The sequence below is a fragment of the Thunnus maccoyii genome, chromosome 23 (assembly GCF_910596095.1).
Source record: "Thunnus maccoyii chromosome 23, fThuMac1.1, whole genome shotgun sequence".
NCBI lineage: Eukaryota > Metazoa > Chordata > Actinopteri > Scombriformes > Scombridae > Thunnus > Thunnus maccoyii.
Window position 1 is genome coordinate 6348744 of NC_056555.1, and position 15134 is coordinate 6363877.

A 15134-nucleotide genomic window follows, 5' to 3' on the forward strand; every position below is an offset into this window, starting at 1 on the left:
TCATTGAATCCACAACAGTCTCGGCTTTGCAGTCACACCAAATTCATGCAATTCCAAGACTGTTTAGGGACCCCGGTATGCTGAAATATATTTACACCATTTTCAGAATAGGCAAAAATAATACATTTATACTGAATGCAAAAAATCTGCATGGTTTTACCCCAAACTGCATGGGATTAGCATAAAGTGGGCATGTCTGTAAAAGGAAAGACCCATTTTCATTCATGCCAGTTCTTAGCTTAACTTTGGATTGTTATTTCGCCTCCTACCATTGGATGCCTCAGGTCATCTAGTTTCATATGATACCAGAATCTTTACTCTAGCTTTCAAACTCAGCCCCCCACAGCTTCTGAAAGACAGTAGTGTTGGCAGAGGACACCAGCATCCTTGTTGAGATTAAGAGGTTAATACAAGTGATGTAAACGGGGTTATTTGAGTAATATCACTTCCCATCTGAACGGTGCAACAGTCTGTAGTAGAAACAAGTGACACAAGCAGCTGTGAGCCAACATCAAGCGAGCAATTCATCTGTGACTGTAATCCTTCTCCGTTCTCGCGTTCTCGTGAAGTTTGCACTCGACTTGATAAAAATATTCTCCACGAGCATGCAAGCATCCACTCAGGCTTTCTTGGATTTGAGAAACATCTCATAATAAAACGGGGGAAATCTGCCAGACAAACAAAACACACACACACACACACGCACACACACACACGCGCACGCAGCGAAATACCTCAGCGGTGATAGTGTGGTGAACCCTGCCTGTGCGGCCGTGAGTCACCGAGCGAGCGAGTGCCTGTTTCTGAATGAGGCCCCGCTTGTTCATCATGGCCAAGGTAATCCCCCGTCCGCTGGCTGCTGGGTGACACGCTGGACTATAAATACACTCAGGCTTCATTTGTAGAGAGAGAGAGAGAGAGCGAGAGAGCGAGAGAGAGAGAGAGAGAGAGCGAGCACAGAGAGCGGGAGAGATAGGCCCCGCTCCTGAATGCAGCGTCATCAACCGCTGTCTGGGCACAAGCAGAAAGAGGCTAAAGATGGGTGGGTGCACGGGGGGGGGAGCTGGGGAGGGGGTCGACTGCAGCTGCTTGTGTCTGCACTTCCCCTTTTTTCATACACGCGTGATGAAAGGAACATCATTCCCCTCCCACTTGAGTAGCAGGCAACAACCAACCAGCAGAAACCACCAGGCTTTCATCATTTCTACTCCAACCGTTTAGGGAAATGTGTGTTTACTCTCGCTGCTAATGCCGAGGCGTGTTTCACCTGTACGTTTTTCCCTCCAAAAAAAAAAACAAAAAAACAAGTGCAAAGGGTGGGGGGGGGGGACCGACAAGGCTTAAGAAGCGATGAAGAGAGATGTGCGGTTGCAAACAGCCACTGTCATTAGGGGTTGTGTGTTATTTACGGTCATCTGGATCACACGAGTGCAGATACTCCTGGCTTCAATTACTCTCAGCTGCCTCGCTGCCCAAATGCCCTCAGTGTGGTGGCAGTGGTGGTGGTGGTGGTGTGTGGGAGTCGAATGCCCCCTGCTGGATGTGGACTCAGACATGCAAACACACACCCACTACCGATTTCTGGAGAGAAATGTTTGCTGGGAGTTAATGGAGCCCGCCGTCCGACACGGGCTGATGTGGTGGAAGGGTGGGGGGGGGGATTTGCTTTGTCAATAATGACGAGATGGTTTATTGAGCCAATTGAGAAAATACTGTAAAACTTCAAGTACAGACCACAGAGTGTAGTATGAGGCAAGTAAGTTGACAGCACTCATAAGACTCATGTCCCTGACAGGCTTCAAATAATGAAAACTGTTGAATAACCTCAGATACAGTATTAACATTGTGCTCTGATGGTATTCCTGCGCAAGTGCATCTCTTGGAAAGGTCAGCACAGAAGATTAAGCAATACTAATATGACTCCAATCTTTCAGGATTTCAAACATCTCCAGTCATGTCCAGTCTGGTCAATCTGGTTGTTTGTGACATTTACTGGGGTTCAAACTGGAGCCTTTTGTGGTAGAAGAATATTCACACCAGTGCAAGTTCCTCCAGGTGATAGTTGTCAGGGAGAAAAAGTGCTCGTTTAGAGACCAAAGTTTGTACTTTTTTTTTTTTTCCAGACATAACCGCAAGTGTTGGCAATGATATTTTCTAAAAAAAAAAAAAGGTTCCTTTTCCTTAGAGTAGTGTTGCTTTTCTATAGTGGGAGCTACGGCTGGTGACCACTCAAGCACATTGCCTTAGACTGTACATTTTTTGTTTTGTAATTCTGTAAAAAGCTCCACTTTTTTTTGTCTGAAATGACTTTAGACGTTGTGTCTTCTTTCTCTGAGCATATCATTAATCATAAATGGGGTTTTTTTTTTCTTGTCAGCGGTGAGGCTCAATGAATGCATGAGTTTTTTAAATTATTATTAAGTGGCATTAGAGGCAGTGTGCAGAAAATGACACTGGTGGAGACTTATACGTAGTGTATCTCTGGAAATAGCGCTCACCACAACAAACCCCACTGGGGATTTTCTCGCCATATACATAAAGGTCTCCTTCTCACGCAAACATGTTAGGGACATTCTCTTGAATATTCTCTCTGACCGAGATACTGATTTCTTACACTTGGTCTGGACTAAATGAAACAGAACAGAAAACTTTGCAAGTAAAATGACTACTTCCACTCCAGACCCACAGCCAATAGCTATATCTAACGTCCATTAAAAGCTACCAGCAAAGAATCCATGCAAGTGCTAATGTTTTAACTGTACCCGCCTTTTAAAAAAAGTGGTGTAACAGATTCTAACCAGATTGAAGCGCCACTGTCAAGTACAACGCAGAGCTGTCCATCTGCTGGTTAGCAAAGAGACTGAGAGAAAGAGATTAGGCTATCAGTGGTGGCCAACACTGCTGGAGGGCAGGTCAAATTACAGACAGGCTAAAAACACAAAGTCTTAAGAGCTTTCAGATGTTAAACGTGATAGCAAGTTTGCGCTACAGTTCTTATTTTGTTAAGAAGTCTCTCATTATGCTGTATAAAAAAAAAAGAGGCAGAAACAGACATACTAGTCCACACAGTCTCGTCTTTATCCAGAACCGGTTGTCATCAGAGCATCTCTAAAGTCTGAGCAGCAGCAGCTCAGATGAGGCAGGGGGGAATAAAACCACAGCTAATGCAAGCCAGATCAAAGGCCACTTCATCCAGATGTTTCAGATGAGCAGGGGAGTCTATCCACATACGCAGTGAGGAGTGTAAGAGCAACACTGATGATGGTAACCAGAATAATCCCGTGACAGGTGTGAAAGTGAACAACCGCCAAGCAGAACGAGATAGTGATGTGTGTCTGTGGTGTAAGGCTGGGAGATAGTTCGATGTTTTTTCTTTGGTTTTCTGTTTTCAGTAAAAACAGTGATGTCATAATAATGCGATATGTGAATATGTCTTTAACTTAACAGTTCAGGTGTGCTTCACTTTTTGACATTACATTAAACATTAACCATACAGCAGTCTCCAAATTATTTTAAATGTCTGATACATTTTTGGTGATTGCCTGTTCCAAACTCTGTCCATGTCTCCATTACAGGTGTAACAGTACAAAAAATTCACTGTTGGGTATGTACTTTGGTTTTAGGGTCAGAGTTCGGTATAATTTCGGTACAGCAGGGAAAAAAAAGGTAGAAAACATTTTGATCCTTTAGTTTGAAAAATGTAAACATCCAACAATGGCTCATTGGTTGTAACTTTTAATGAAAGTTGAGTTGTGCTGCAGTGGAAAAAGGAAAACAACCTTTCTATTTCCTGCAAGGAGTCAGGACACCTGCTGACAGCTGACAGTTGTATGATGATTTATGATTAATCAGAACTGCTTCTTAAGACGTCTTGTCCAACTACATCAGAAATCAAATATGTTTATAGTTGTTCAAATCGGCTTCACTCGAAGGCGACCGTCAGAGAGGGGAGGGGGATGGGGAGACGCCATATCAGTGTTTCCCCTACTATTGCCATGGAGGGGCCGCCCTTCAGACAAGACCCCCCACCCTCCTGATAGAAACAAAATGTGTATGTTATTTAGCTAGTGTATGTGCACACTTTACTGTAAGTGCAATAAAAGCTTTGAGAGTAAAAAGCCAACATGAGTAATTTATTAATGTAATCCACGCAAAAGATGGACAGACGACGACCCCGAACGTCTGAAATTCAGGACAAAATAGAGAGTATTATTAGTCTTCCATGAAGGCGGAGAGTAGCTAGTGTGCGGTCGAGAGAGAGAGAGAGAGAGAGACTGTGTGTGACGGTGAGGCTGGAGGCTGGTGACTGGAGCAGAGTATGAAGTTAGCAGTAGATCTGTGAACATAACAGTGCAGTGTGTGTACAGTTTACGTTATTTGTCGGTGAATAAATGCTACAACTCCTCAAGACCCAAGCCAGGTTCCTGTGTCCTGCTTGCCACCTGCTGATTAAAGTGAAGGGAGTTAGCCTCAAAGTTAGCCACCATGGGTTAGCCTAACCTAACCAGACTTTACTAATAATGACGGCAGTGACACTACATGAACGTGGGTAACCAGGGTAACTATGCTCAGCCAGCGAACATACGTCCATGAGCATGCTATCTGCATTCTATAGCTAAGTGGTGCACTGCAAAAACGTTCCAGGTGGAACTCCAGCGCTAGATTATATTGTTCCGCATGTCAGATTAAGTGGATTATTTAACTATTTTGACAGTAATTGTTTGGGTCAGGGAGCGTACCCAACTGAGGATAGTCGCGTACCAAACTGATCATCCTGTACCCAACGGTTTGGGGCGACTGCACAAACCGTTACACCGCTAGTCCCTGTACAGTGTCATTAAATGATAGAAAAGCTGCCTCAAGAGTTTCTCCATCTTTGGTTCAGAAACTTTCATGGCATTGTTTGATATGCAGTCAGGGCCACAGGAGATTTCTATGACTGATACGTTTGACATTTTTTCCATGAGAAAATGAATTTAATATGTTTGAAATGGCATTAATTAAAATGCAGTTGCAGCTCCTTTCATGGCTAAAAAAAAAAATGAGGAAAAGAGTATGTCATGCTCAAATTCACATGACAACTAAAAAAACACATCTAATTGCTGGGGTCATGGGAGTTTTAGGCCCTGAATGTGGGCTCACAAGCTAGAAACGGTTTAGGAGGATTAATATTAAAATGTGAAACATTCAAATCTTGACTGAATTGAGTAAACCTGTATATTTGAAAGCACCTGTTACACATAAAGCACTGAAAACGGTTATAGTGAAATAATATGAAAGTGTGAAATGATGATTTTGCTGTATAGATTTTGCTGTATAGGAAGCAGCATGTTCAACTCTGAAAAAGAAAGATTACTGTGTGGTGGTTGATTCAGCAGAAAGAAGTGTCATAAAGTGCTGGTTTCTTTTTCTCTAATCACTGAGGACACTGAAAACTGGCCTTGGCAGCAGAGCTGAAAGAATAATATGCTCATATTCTTTTTTCAGTTTTAGTAAAAAATGAAAGAAAGAAATTGAGAACGTCTCCTCTGCAGGTGTTATTAATCACTGAAATGCTATTAATTAGCCCCAATGGTATAGTGCTGGAAGTCTGCAAAACTCTAATGTTAAGTCGGTCTTTTGCATTGAACATATGTACCTACCATACGTAGTGTTTACTCAACACAGATGGAAGTGGAGCAACAGGATGTAAATGGCTGCACTGAAGCCCTTGAGGGAAAGATGTATTTTTGGTGAGCATTCATTCATAAATGGTGCAATGCTCCTTTTGCACTTTGTAGTCGTTGGTTTACGTTGCACTGAAAGGCCGACTCTCTCCAAGTTGCCACTGAAGTAATGATTTTTTTTTTAAACTGAGCTATGACTTGGTGTATTACCTTCACTTGAGCATGCATGGCTGGATGGTGATCTCCAAGTTGCATAAAGTTTGAGGTGTCGGATCCTTCAGCAGTGACTTTTCTTCTGCAAGTTTTACAAATTGGACATCCGTCTTCTGTCCGTTCTTTATGTATCCAAAATACTTTTTTTTTTTTTTGGTGGATACATCGCTTCAATGTCGGGTCCCTCTGTCTTTGCCAGAACACTTCTTATCTCCTTAGACTACTGTAGCCCCCTTCCTCAAACACAAGTAAGGTGACAGGATGTGTAACTTTGCGTACCTGAACTTGTTGCAGCACGGCCTTTTAAGCTGGTAGACCAGGCTTGTTTTGGTTCCGCCTGCAGTTTGACGGTTATGCCTATGAATATATTTTTTTTCAACTGTCTAGTTTTGTTTAATTTTCCTCACAGTACAACTGTTGTCCATAGAGAAAAATACTACACCATAATATGTCCCTTTGAAAGTGAGAACAGAAACCCATATTTGCATGATTGTGGTGTTTTAAAGTGTGGTTAATAGTGAAATCAGTTAATCATCCCTAATGACATGAGAGTATCTCAGAGCAACGTTCTCTTGTGTTTAAATTTCTAAACATGCAAAAAAAAAAGTCAGAAAAACCATTTCTGTTGAGATAAAAGGCACAAAAACGATAGAGAAGTTGAACATTTGCGCTAACGCAGAAGATAAAGAGAGTGGTTCCCCGATGTTAGTGCCTCCTGGGCCTGATCTCCTCCCGATGGGGATGCAACGAAGAGGGCAAACAAAGGTTGAACCAGGGTATCCGTCACCTGACTTGGCTTCTGTATACAATGCGCTGCAGTTTGGAGAATAAGTCAAAGACTGTGGCGACATAAGAGGCCTTATTTCAAAACACCTCTCATTGACTCTCAAATTACAGTGTGTGTCTGGATGAACTGAATGGTGTTTTACTGAAAAAAAAAAAAAAAAAAAAAAATCAGGACTCAGTTGCCCCACGAGGGTTAAGAGCTTAGTACGAACCACTTCCAAAAATCATATGAAACTAATAACGGAGGAGAAAACCATGGAGACGTGAAAAAGCCAAATCAGTGTAGCCACATGAAAAGTGGAAGCAGCCTTTTTGTAACTCTAACCAGACCCATTGAAACACAGCGCGGAGTACAAACGTGTAGAATGAATGTAGTCAACTTATGGAAGTGTAAAAAGATTCTCTAGCTGGAACGGGACTCACAGAAATAGATGTGGGGAAACAGGCAGATCCAGATTAACATTACACTGGCTGCTATATTTTAAAACTTCAAAATAAAAGGCTGTTAAATCATTTTCAAAACCCTTTTAAAAAATGTTCCTCTACTTTTCAGACTTTCAAGCATTTTCCTAGCCGTGGCATTTCATGTTCCAGATTTTATTGAAACACTTGCCCTTTATATCAGCAGTTCTGATTGGCAACATCTTACTGCATGTCTTATTGATCAATAACTCACTCGCTCTCACACCTGAACACTTCTTCATTTTTAAAAAGAAACGTATGTCTTCTGCTTGTGGTAATGAAGCTGGACTTAAACAGTGCTGCGTTTCTTCAACTGTGCCCTTAGTGTGTCAGTGTGATTTGATGCCAACGCTTTGATCCAGAGTGCGGATCCTTCCACCCCCCCGAAGTTGGAAATGAAATCAGCACCGTTGGTAGGACTGATGTCGGAGCAGCGCTTCAACAAGTTGAAAACGAGCTGGAAAAATGTTTCTGGCAAGCATCTCTCACTTATTACCGAGTGACATTCAGATATCAAATAGACAGCAGCAGGAGCTGGCACTGAACTTCAGCGCTGCTTATTACTCCGCTCTGAGTGGGAAGTGCTGACCAGCGCCGAGCCACATCACGATCGTCCTGTTCGTTTCACACAGGAGAAGAGGAAAGAATGGTCGACACGCACACACCGTCCTGTAGCAGGATCAGGTCGCAAGTTTGATCCCTGCTCCTACCTGCCAGCTCTTTCAAGAGAAGTCACTTTATTAAAAAAAAAAAAAAAAAAAGCATCAAGTACTAGAGTTGACAGCTTGAAACCACAAATGCCTAAAACTGAGCCAAAGTACAATATCATTCAATATTACTTGATATCTAATCATCATCTATTGTTCTTTGTTGTTTCATTCACATGAAAAAAAAATGCCAACACAGCTTAAAAATGCCCGGGCAGCCAGTGGTTACAGATGGTCATTGGATTGGATAATCAAGATTAACACCTGATATTAGCAAACATCCACCCAGCTTAAGTGTCCTTGAGTGAGACACTGAATCTGAACCAGTTCCAGTGAGAACATATCTGCCGTGTAACTTGCTATGACCTCTGACCAACTCAGATGAGGGCAAAATGAAAATTTCCTCCGCAGTGATTAAATTATGAGTGAGGGAAAAAAAAAAAGACTAATTTCTATCCGCTAGTAGTCCTGGAGTGATCGCACTCTGTCAGCAAAAAGGCAGCGTGAGGGAGGAGAGGATAGTCTCTCTATTATCAGCCTTAGTTGAAGCAAGACCAGTCTAGCTGCCTGCTGCCTCTGACATCCACTACACCCGCGCTGCCTTAGATAAACTTTACAAAGTAGCTCCGACGGTTGTTGCGACACGAGTGGGACATCCAGCGTGTCGGTTGACTCAGCTGTCAGGCTTTTCTTTGCTATACCTTCCAAAAATATTTTTTTTTTGTGGGAATAATTGCATTGACTTAGAGGGTGAACACAAGCTGTTCTAGCTGTTCTTAGAAACACAGGTAAAGATTTCAGGAAAAATCATTAATTCTTAAAAAACAGCTGTGAGCTTAACAAATAGCTCCCTATGATTCTCTGCTTCATCTTGTCATCTGCAGAAGAGGGATCGGATCAGACTGCTGGTATTTATAAACCCCTGTCTGACATAAGATAATAGACATTAGTTGGCCTGTGTCCTCCTACATTTTTTAGAAGCTCAACAAATCAGATCACTGACTTTCTGTGAAAGCCACTTCAGGCGCACTCAAAAAAAAAACAAAAAAAAAACTGAACCTGTTGGACAAAGACAAAAACAGATTCCTGTAGGATAGTGTTTTACTGAGCCTAGAAGGATAAGTTCTACTTTGAAATCAAATCCCAGAAACCCAACATCCTCCTACTATCGCTGCTTCTACCGGACGCACACAGCTAAACCACTGTCTTGCCAGCTGTCTGAGCTTCCAAGCCGACCATTACACTCAATTACATGATCTTGCTTTATAAAAAAGAAAAAGCTTTAGAGAGTATTGTCATGCACACAAAATATGTAGCAGGTTAACGGTGGTTTGTGGTCATTATGGTTCTCAGGAGGACCAACATTACCTACAGTGGCACTGCATGCCTACTGTACATGTGCCTGAGGTGTTTCTCCCTGCAACCAACACTGATGGAACTTATAAAAAAGGAACTACAAGTCTCATCAGCTGTGCACAGTTAAGAGATCAAATTAGCTGCTACACATTCAACATGCATCAAAAGCCAACTTAGATGAAGTGCACAGATAATTAGTCTCTGCTTATGATATCAACCAGTGATCTGCAGTTGCCCGTAAAAAATATCCGCGAGTGGCTACACGAGTTTCTCTGCTACAGAGGTGTAATCCCCTGCAGGCAGGTGCTAGTGATGGGAACAATCGTTGTATGGGAGGTGGGAGGGGAAGAAAAGGAGTACAGAGAAAGCAAGTAACACCAAAACCACAAATGCCAGCTGTTGGAGAGAGCTGCATTTACACCAGACTCCCATCACTGGCAGCTGACTGTGTTGAGACTTGGAGGCAGCATGCGATACACATTACAACACCAAGATCAGCGCGATCATTAGTGCTGTACCAAAACCAAGAAGCCCTCTGGCTACACCATTTACAGAAAGGGATAACTGTCACTAATTTATGATTTATAGCCGTTACAGACTAAATGCTCCTCGATGATGTTCTTCAAAAGTATGTTCCAGACTTTAAAAAATAAAGAAGACACATGTGATCACAGATTTTGTTTTGTTTTTTTTTGGGTAAAAGATGTAGAGTTATTTTTAAAGTTCTTACATGGAAAAGGAAAGTGAGTAAACATCCACTTTGTCATGACAAATGTACACAATATAGACCTTGCTTTGACTGTCAAAATATTGCACTAGTGCTGCTTCCTAGCAGAGGAGAGCGAAGAGGCTAGATCCTGCTGACTGCATCTTAACATTTGTAAACACTTCCCACATGCTACCTGAGAGGAACAGAGCTGCATGGCCATGCGAGGTTACTTACCGAAGGTAGTACTGTTTTAAAGCAAATGCAGCGTTGGAACAACTCCTTGGAAAGTTAAACTCGTCTCCAAGTTCAATCCATTGGTTCTTGTCAGAAACCTGAGAGGGAGAAATGAGTGCGTTAGGAGATAAAATACCGGCAACAGCAATAAAAAAAGAGCGGTTACACTGCAACCATCTGGTCTGCTACAGGTTCCCACAATGAGGCAATATCAGAATCCCTAATCAATAACTTTCTCAAACTGCTGAAAACATGTAAAAATGCTGAACAACATGAAGTTATCCGGCAGAGCACTTGGTACAATAGCGTTTAATTAGCTAACAATGTGTTTATTATCCGAAACATATTTACATTTGACACATCAGTGAGTACAACTGCCTGACTCCCTTTAGGATACTATCGTTACTGTTGAGGCTAGTTAGCAGTATAGCTAACAAGCTAACTTGACTTTTTTCCATTTTTGGCGTTAAAACCAAACGAGGCCAAACTCCCAACAACCATCCAAAAACAAATGCTTTTAGCTTGCGGCGAGCCGTGTGATTTTTAGAGTAGGTTTTGTACCGTTTACTGTATTCACTACATGGGCCTGTGAGGCCTACATTTTGTGATCAGCCATGAAGCCGAAGAAAGATGGCTATGGCGAGAAAGAGAAAAAAATCAAGCTTTCCCCGGGTGGAAACTGCCGGTAAAAGCCCGGGCGAGACGCTATGTCCTCCGCGGTGTTTTGCGAGGCCGGGCTCCGTGCCGATAATCGATGTTAAACGTGCCCGCTAATTTTGAGTCGCTCCAACTGCACTCTGACTCCGAGCGGTTGGACTCTCAATTCAAAACCACACAACAACACAAGCCACCACATTGCATAGAGATACACGGCAAACTAGCACAAGGCCAACACCGACACACTAACGTTGTGTTTTTTTTTTCTGGAGGGTTACACTTGTCCCGGGGTGCCCACACGGAGTTGTAGAGTGGTCCACCGACAGACAGCAGAGTGTGGAGAAAAATCCACTTTTAGTTCCCACTCACCTTAGCAAATCCACCCAAAGAGACGACTCTGATATAGAGAGCATTCAGATCCAGCTCTTTCCCACCCACGATAGGAATCTTCTTAAACGGCGATCTGAGGGAATAACACGGGAAATAAATGGACATATGTTTAAATAACAGTTGTGGGAAACTCACAGTCACATGCAATGCAGATTTAAAGTTGTATTTCTCGGGGATAAAGACGCCCCAATCTCACCCTCTGCTTTGGTGAAATTGCCGCAGCTCGTCCAGGAAAGCCTGTCCTTTCCTTCGCTGATCTGGTAGATTTTTCCCCGTCGAATTTGCCATTGTTTTTGCATGCAAAAACGGTTAAACCCCACTTCAGTCGCTTCTTAAGACACCAAGGATCCCATACTCCGCCGGCGCTCAGTCATTCGCGAAGCTGAGTGTTTAAAAAGTTAAAGAAATAGCTGGTAGCAAGAAGAGCGGCAGCTCGCTAATAAAGACTGATGCACACAGAAAGCAAGCCCGATTCAACCCCGGACTAAGTTCCAGCGAACAGTCAGAAATACGACCGATTTACCGGCAGATTAAAAACGCCATGGCAGAACGTGTTGAATTAATGCTTTTGGTCGCGGTTGTATTCGTTTGGAGTGGTTTGACAGTGTGTTACGGACGCAGCTCCGAGGCTATCGCACACACTGTAGAGCGGCAGAGGGATCCAGTTCTCAGACAAAAAGATGAGAAGGCCGCGGCGCCCGGCCTGCCATGCGTGCAGCGCCCTCTGCGGCCAAATGCGGCACTGCGCCGGCCAGAGCTGAGCGGCCGCTGGAACAATAGAGACTGTTTTCTTTTTTAGGGACCGTCTGACAACTCGTCTCACTGTTTGGAAAACGGGTCAGGAGGTACTTGGAAATGTCCCGTGGGGGGAGGGGATAACACTAATTAACATAGGTCCCTTGTTATCCCAACTTGGCGCGTAATGGAGGGCAACTCTACATTTTATTGGTAAAATACTATTTTATTATTCTGAAATAAAGCCTAAGTATGTGTATAACTGGCTTCAAAATTAGTATCTTACTTCACTGTTATTAGTTAAGTGAAGACAGGGTTTCCCACTCAGAAAACAAAAACTACTGTCACCTTTAACAAGGCCATGATTAAATACTTTTTGAAGTATTATAATAAATAATAATTTCAAATAAAATAAATTCATTCAAATATGGAGTTACTTAAGACTGCAGAAAGTCATATAGCTTGTTGACATTTAATATTTATCTCAACACTTCTAACTTCTTTGCACTATTCGTATCCTGTTTACAATTCACAGAAACTGTTTCACCTGTATATAGTCATTCCTTATGTATATTTATGAAGATTTGTTGTGTTGTTATTCTGTGTAAGTACAATGAGAGCCACTAAAACAAATTCCTTGTATGTGTAAACACATTTGGCCATTAAAGATGATTATTCTATAATAAGATATGGTATAGGGGCAAACTTCTGATGTCCAACAGAAATAATTCCTCTCAATATTAGAATAATATAAGAATAAAAACAGATCACTACTTCTATGAATACAAGAGTGATTGTTGTTTACTGGTTGCCATGTGCTTTTTCATGATTGACATCTGAAGGCTAAATTAGTCATTTATTCACAAATATTCTTCCGAAATGCATCAATCTTTGTGTCTCATTTCATATTGAACAGTGTCGCAGTGCATCTGTGGCGGAGACTCTTAATTAAAAGCATGACACATATTGATTGATTTTCATGTTCAGCTCTATGCCGAACTTGATTTGGCTTAGTCTAACATATAGTGTCACTTGTTTTGCAATGTTGTTAATTTTGGAAGATTTTCTAAAAATACATAGACGTATTATGCTTTAAATTCAAATGCATTATCATTATTACGCACTTCTTCACTACCTGTTAAAGTATCAGTTTATTGTCTTAGATGTTAAAGTTTTGATTACTCACATACGGTCACTTCAGTATTTTGTGAATATTTTCTTGGAGCAATTTGCTGCTAAAAATGTGCAAGCGTTGTGTTAAGCTGCTCCTATCCCTTGCTGACCACTTCACAAACGACTTTTTTATCTCATGGGATGGTTGAAAATTACTCCTGATCCCTTTTCCCTGCGACTAGCAAGGCGGATATCTTGTTGATGGGGTTACATTCAACCATTACACGTACCCCCTTTGCTCAATGAAAAACCTGTCACAAAATGGCGGAGACGTACGTTTACAGACCCCATTTTGAGGAATTGACACTAGACAGCGGAAAAGTGTTTGTCGTTGCGTGTGGTTTTCTATTTAGAGCTCTTTTTTGTGCAAACAAACTGCGGCACACCGGAGTTTAACCTCACGGCCGTTTGGACTCCCCGCCCGTCGACCGAATTCTGGGCTAACTGGGCCGGTCGTTATATAGCATCGATAGCTTAGCAAACGGTAGCTAACTTAGCAACATTACCACCAAGCTGTTCTGAGCAGTTTGTGTTAATCCTATTAGCTGCTGACATCTCACGTTAACAGAGAGTTTATCTACTGTTCGTGCTGTGACCATATCAATATCAACCACTTTCCATCAAATAAATTCTTGTTTAAAGCGTTAGCATCGGCGCGTCAGATTCCAGTCCCCTCCTAAAAACTGCCAATATTGCTAACAATGTTACCTTCAAATGCTAGCAGCTTACCAGAAACCCCAACCATGCAAACTGGGATAATAAGATAATACGGTTTATCAACTTCATTATGTTACAGCTAACCCTGAGCTGTTTTCGCCGCAAGAAAACTGCGTCCATTTAGATTCGTTGTTGCTAACAGGCTAGTTAGCCGCCGTATTCGCCTTGCATACAAGCTGAATAGCTACTTTATTTGGTTTCCTTTTAACTCTAAATGGTTCATGATAGTAATAATGATGCGACTTGTAGCTAACCAATAAACTGAATTGATGAATTAGCGTCGTTGGTCTCTACACTGCGTCTATTTGCCGACTTTGCGGGTGTAGCTACCACCACTGTATATGCAGTGTATTGTTGGCTAACGCTAGATAATGATCAGCTCTGTATTTGTGAATCAGAGAGCTCAACGTTTAGACTGACAAGTAATAAATGTTATAAGTGTATAATTGTATTGTCAACGCTTGAAAGCATGAAATGTTTTTGTTTCACTTGCTTGTCTGCTTAGTCATAATTTAGTTAAAGTCACTAATAGCTTCTTATTTACAACTGTAATATTGTGGCCAGTTCCCTATTGACAAACTTGCTCTTTATTCCACTCTAAATGACAACAAGATGCACTTTGGTTGCATTTTAGTTGCAAGAAATGAATTGATGGACTTACTGTTTAGTAATAGTTCACATAATCAAGCAAAAATACTGTTGTATTATGAATGCTTTGATAGAAAATGGCCCGATTATTCTGATGCATAAATGCATTCTTTATGGTAGGTATAAGGTGCATTGGGGGAAGTAAATCAGTGCTGTTCTGCAGTTTTTCGTCTTACGTGTATTTGTGTATCTCTTTAGGACAGTGGTTCTCAACCTGGGGTCCTGGAATCCCCAGGGGTCCTTGAAGGGGCTCCAGGGGGTCCCCAGAAAAATGGGGAATATTTTAATTTCACTATTATTTGATTGACTATAAGTTAGCCCAATGAGAGAATGTGTAAGAATGACTACTGGTTGATTTGTTTCACAATCTTCACTGTTAATCTGCCAATCTACAGTATAGACAGTTATGGAATAATTAAATCTTATCAGATGGGGATCCCTGAGACTATATCTTATCAAATACAGGTCCACGGCCTGATGTGTATCAATTTGGTAGTCCCAGGTAATTAGCTTATCTTTTTTTTTTTTAACAGAATCTAGGGATTTTTTCTTGGATAGATTTTCAGATTCCTATGTGATAGATGGACCATTTTGCCTGCAGAAAAACAACAGTTTCCACCAAAATATAGGTACAGTAAAATTAAGATATTATATGTCAGACCTGATATTGCAGTGGAAACG

The 15134-nt window shown here is 41.7% G+C and overlaps 1 protein-coding gene across 2 annotated transcripts in view; it reads right to left on the reverse strand.

Annotated features, from left to right (window-relative positions):
• Nucleotides 1-14547, reverse strand: part of arid2 (AT rich interactive domain 2 (ARID, RFX-like)) — a 41752-nt gene extending 27205 nt beyond the window's left edge. Inside the window, exons 1-4 of one of the 2 annotated variants that reach the window (XM_042403229.1) lie at nt 13818-14547; nt 11377-11562; nt 11160-11253; nt 10134-10231 (exon numbers count right to left, since the gene is read on the reverse strand). In XM_042403229.1, the coding sequence (XP_042259163.1) occupies nt 10134-10231; nt 11160-11253; nt 11377-11468 (284 nt within the window). In that variant the 5' untranslated portion in view covers nt 11469-11562; nt 13818-14547. Of the gene's footprint in view, nt 1-10133; nt 10232-11159; nt 11254-11376; nt 13092-13817 lie in introns of those variants that run through there. The other variant, XM_042403228.1, reaches the window with a different exon arrangement.
• Nucleotides 14548-15134: the final 587 nt, after the last annotated feature.